The 4,937-nt window shown below is 48.0% G+C and overlaps 1 protein-coding gene across 1 annotated transcript; it reads right to left on the reverse strand.

The window, feature by feature from the left end:
• Positions 1–300: 300 nt before the first annotated feature.
• LOC142571157 (uncharacterized) lies at positions 301–4,237 on the reverse strand. Its single transcript, XM_075679435.1, has 2 exons — positions 3,707–4,237; positions 301–1,101 (listed from the first exon to the last, which is right to left on the reverse strand). Exons 1-2 carry the CDS (start codon positions 4,163–4,165, stop codon positions 583–585), a joined length of 978 nt encoding a protein of 325 aa, XP_075535550.1. The 5' UTR covers positions 4,166–4,237; the 3' UTR covers positions 301–582.
• Between the last annotated feature and the right edge of the window lie 700 nt (positions 4,238–4,937).

Genomic DNA, 4,937 nt, shown 5'->3' on the forward strand with positions numbered 1-4,937 from the left:
ACTATCGAAGCTTAAGGCTGCTGATATTATTACAAAAAAAGATGGAGTCTCAAATAGGTAACTGCACTGCGAAGTCCAAGTCTACCTCTAAAACACTATAGGCTCTTCGTCATGAGCTTACTGAACAAGTCAAGACTGATCACTTGAAAATTAACTTTGAGCGCCTAGCGCTAACATAATAAAACATCGAAAATGTTCAGTCTCTGTATTTGAAATTAAGTGCGCAATGAACAACGCGTCTCCTCCTTTATTTTGTATATAAATATTCCTAAGACCACGAATTAACCATATGGACCCACGTCTTTTATTGTTTAAGGTAAATGAATAGAGAAGTGCAGCTCGCGCACATTGTGATTGTCTCACCGGTCGGGGCGGACTGCTAAAGTGTGTCGCGGCCAAGAAAGAGGAAAAACGTCAAGGCAGAAGAGAAGACAGGCTAAACGAAGTCAACACCTAATTAGACAGAAAAGTTGGATAAGAATATGAATAATTAAAGAGTAGTCCAATACACTGCTCCAGGTATCTTGCTCCGTCAAAGCGTTGAGTGGAGACTGAGTTCCAGTATAACTTCGTAGCACCAGTCTAAATAGTGGCAGTTATGACGCCGGCGCTGTGTTGGTCCGAGTCATTCGACACGGTGTGACGAGCCACGGACTCGGTCGTGGCAGCGGTCTCCTGCGCACCGGGCAGCATCTCCAGTTCCCGCTCATCAGCGTCCATCGTCGAGAATTCCGCGATGGCGGCTTTGCTTCGCCCTTTCCGGTAGGTGGCGCTAATGGCCAGGTATAGCCAAAGCAGCACGAAGATGAGCGCTGCGATCGTGTAACAGGCGCAGAAAAAGTCCACGGCACCTTCCTCCACACGAACTACGCCTGCACGTGGCTGCTGCTGGGGAGGCGGCTGTATGTAGCCATGCACCACGACCGCGCTGGCGCTGCCCGAATACAGGGCGGGCTTACCCAGTGGCGCCCTCATTGTGGGTGCCCACAACGACGGCGGCCGACGTTGCAGCGGTAGCTGAGGCCGCCAAACTGGAGGCACGGCGCCAGGACGAGCGTATTGGCCGTGGCCGTGGCTTCGGCGCCGCGGCGGCTGTTGTTGCTGCGAGAATAATTGTCCACCGATATATATTGATAGAATTGCTATTGATAGAATTGGCAAGAATCGGATGTGTGCTTTAAGAGACAAAGCCGGCAATATCATTACTAATATGGATGAGATAGTTCAAGTGGCTGAGCAGTTCTATAGAGATTTATACACTACCAGTGGCACCCACGACGATAATGGAGGATGATAAAGTCAAAACGAAATACATTATACTGATGGGCGACTTTAATGCCAAGGTAGGCAAGAAGCAGGCTGGAGACAAAGCAGTGGGGGAATATGGCATAGGCACTAGGAATAGCAGGTGAGAGTTATTAGTAGAGTTTGCGGAACAGAATAATATGCGGATAATGAATACCTTCTTCCGCAAGCGGGATAGCCGAAAGTGGACGTGAAGGAGCCCGAACGGCGAGACTAGAAATGAAATAGACTTCATACTCTGCGCTAACCCTAGCATCATACAAGATGTGGACGTGCTCAGCAAGGTGCGCTGCAGTGACCATAGGATGGTAAGAACTCGAATCAGCATAGACCTGAGGAGGGAACGGAAGAAACTGGTACATAAGAAGCCGATCAATGAGTTAGCAGTAAGAGGGAAAATAGAGGAATTCCAGATCAAGCTACAGAACAGGTATTCGGCTTTGACTCAGGAAGAGGACCTTAGTGTTGAAGCAATGAGCAACAATCTTGTGGGCATCATTAAGAAGTGTGCAATAGAAGTCGGTGGTAACTCCGTTAAACAGGATACCAGTAAGCTATCGCAGGAGACGAAAGATCTGATCAAGGAACGGCAATGTATGAAAGCCTCTAACCCTTACCGGTAAAATAGAACTGTCAGAACTTTCGAAGTTAATCAACAAGCGTAAGGCAGCTGACATAAGGAAGTATAATATGGATAGAATTGAAAATGCTCTAAGGAACGGAGGAAGCCTAAAAGCAGTGAATAAAAAACTAGGAATTGGCAAGAATCAGTTGTATATGTTAAGAGACAAAGCCGGCAATATCATTACTAATATGGGTGAGATAGTTCAAGTGGCTGAGCAGTTCTATAGAGATTTATACAGTACCAGTGGCACCCACGACGATAATGGAAGAGAGAATAGTCTAGAGGAATTCGAAATCCCACAGGTAACGCCGGAGGAAGAAAAGGAGGCCTTGGGAGCTATGGAAACGGGGAAGGCAGCTGGGGAGGATCAGTAACAGCAGATTTGTTGAAGGAAGGTGGGCAGATTGTTCTAAAGAAACTGGCCACCCTGTATACGCAATGCCGCATGACTTCGAGCGTACCGGAATCTTGGAAAAACTCTAACATAGGTTCAGTAATGGTCCAGAGATATAAACGCCGTGGTGCGGCTCGGTGGATAAGGGGTTCCGCTGCTGAGCACGCAGTGGCACCTTCAATTGCCTGCTGCGGTAGGTTGAAATCAGGTTCGCTTTGAAACAACTGTACAAAAATGTAAGAAACGCTCGTGCCCTTGAATTTGTGTGCAGTTTAAACAACTGTAGGTGGTATAAACTATAACGACGACGTCCACTACCGCGTAGCTCATAACCCCCTACCTGACGACTCTCTCTATTTCAGGGTGACACTCCCGAACTCCAGCCAATAATCCCCTATTGCAATGACACGGCCATAAACCTCCCAAATATTACACCATATCAAACGCAAAAAATAATAAAAACAAGAACAACGTCATGCAGCACAGCCGCATCTAATCCTTCTTGTGAGCTAGGAAGCTAGCTGAAGTGAGACTTAAATGCGCGGCCGGTGTAGGTACAGTGCAGGCTTAACTGAATTCGCTTCGGATCGACAGCTGCGTGGGGAGTGCGTTGCATAGTGACAGTTTTTTGGGTCAGCTTCGCAGCAGTAGAATATTGTTATGCGGTGAAGTCCGTTGCTAGCGGGAAGGAGCCACTTTCACCAGACACTCCCCCCGTTCCTTAACTATGCACGTGCGCACATGCTGTATGCGATCAGAATAGGAGCCGCGAGACGTTTTATAATGTACTAACAGCCATTCATCGCTATGTTTCTCACGTTTCTGCCAACTGGAAATTAAAAACAGCGTTTCATTTTCTTTGTCGTCGTCGTCTTGCTCCCCTCTCATATTTAGAATGCACACACTCAGGGGAACAGCGCGCATTTTCAGACTGGACTATCATAGGGATTGGCCGACATTTTTATACTTCACTATTCTCGAGCTGGGCAGTCCAGTAACACGATACGGAAAGGCGCGGTAACTTGCTGAGAGAGTAATTGTCAATAAATTGAAAATAACCAGACAATTTGCTTTGAAACCATACAAGTGCCTGCCTCTCGTTGCTTCAAGTGTGAACAAAATCTCACGGATTTCTACGTAACCTGCACGAAACGCTGCTGCCTACAAGTTCAGTTAATTCTTCAGAAAAGTAAATGACAGGTAAATGCTTGCACATTCCACTCTGTTGCTTTTTAGGCTTTATTTGGCGCTGTTCAGTATTGTCACAGAGTTTTTCCACACCGCCTAACTTATGGGCTTCATAAACAGCGCTTAATGGATCAGGCTGTCCAGAACGAAAGCTACCTCGATCAAATTTCAAGTAAAGCAGCCAGCTCACTCACCCCTGCCTGAGGCTGGTCTTCAGCAGCGACCGCGTGGTGCGACTCGAAAGTCAAAGGCAACACGCGCAGGTGCTCGTCCGTCTGCTCGACCTCTTCGGGAACGGCGCCTGTTGCCCTAATCTGCTTGGCCTCCGCCTTGTGCTTCCGGCCTGCGGTCTTGTGCTTCGAAATCTTGGCCCGATGCGCAGCGGCCATGGTGCCTGCTGCACCCGCCGGCAGGTGGGCATGCTCTTGCAGCGGCTGCGTGAGAAGCACCTCTGTAGGTTTGGGCACCGCTGGAGCTGCAAATCCTGCGCCAGGATCTTGGGCAAGCAGTCCCGGAACGGGAGCATCTGGCACCACTGCTACACCATGCTGCAGCACTTGCGGTGCAGACTCCTGCCTCTCGCCTCTTGTGGCGAGGACGGCAGGTTGTGGAGGCTGTGCTCCTGCACCTGTGGGGCCTTGCTTTGCAGCCATCTCGCTGCGGAGGATAACACTTGTCTTCAGCAACGGCGGTGCTGCAAACGTTGCTGGCTTCTTCTTCCTCTGTCTCGAATGCCACGCGCACACGAAGGAAATTGATGATGGCTGGAAAGATATCGGTGTACCTGGAAAATCTGTTAAGTAGAAAGATGACAGGGAGGGTATAAAGAGCTTTAATAAACCTCAGCGGCCTGCATTCACAAAAAAACCACTTTCGCCATAATTCTTATCCACAAAGACATAATGAGCAACGTTCTACACCAATAATTAGAAGGTAGCAGTCGTCGTAATAAAGCTCAATAGGAGATATAGAATAAAGATAGCACAAGCCTCAGTTCCAACCTGTAGTCATGGTGATGAAGAAACAGAACAGTTTGATGAAGATGTTTAATTAGCAATGACCTTGTCTGTGCCTGAGCTACCCAACACTGGTACTGGTCAAGTAGCTGGCGGTTTTCCTTTAATCGGTGTCTTTTACGTGATTGTCTTTGAACATTTGTTTCAGTATCTGTTACCTTGCCAGAGTAATTTCCTATTTCTCTGCAATGTTACTCTCATCGCCAGGACAGGAGGCTTCCACCTGGCCGGCTTCTGTTCCTAACTCTGATTTGCCGGTAAAGCTTTTCTTACGCAATGGGACGAACAGTGTACCTGTCGCTTTGATTCCGAGTCATGGCGGAGTGATTAGCATGCAGAATCCCAACGCAATTCAATCCGAACTCCGCATGACCTCGGCCAATTTTAAACAAATCGCCTAGTTTCGACA

The sequence above is a fragment of the Dermacentor variabilis genome, chromosome 2 (genome assembly GCF_050947875.1).
Source record: "Dermacentor variabilis isolate Ectoservices chromosome 2, ASM5094787v1, whole genome shotgun sequence".
In the NCBI taxonomy this organism is placed as follows: domain Eukaryota; kingdom Metazoa; phylum Arthropoda; class Arachnida; order Ixodida; family Ixodidae; genus Dermacentor; species Dermacentor variabilis.

Coding starts and splice junctions, on each gene's coding strand:
- LOC142571157 (XM_075679435.1), bottom strand. CDS start 4,165: ATGGCTGCAAAGCAAGGCCCCACAGGTGCAGGAGCACAGCCTCCACAA. Junction 1,102..3,706: donor AAGACCAGCCTCAGGCAGGG/GTGAGTGAGCTG, acceptor TTATTCTCGCAG/CAACAACAGCCGCCGCGGCG.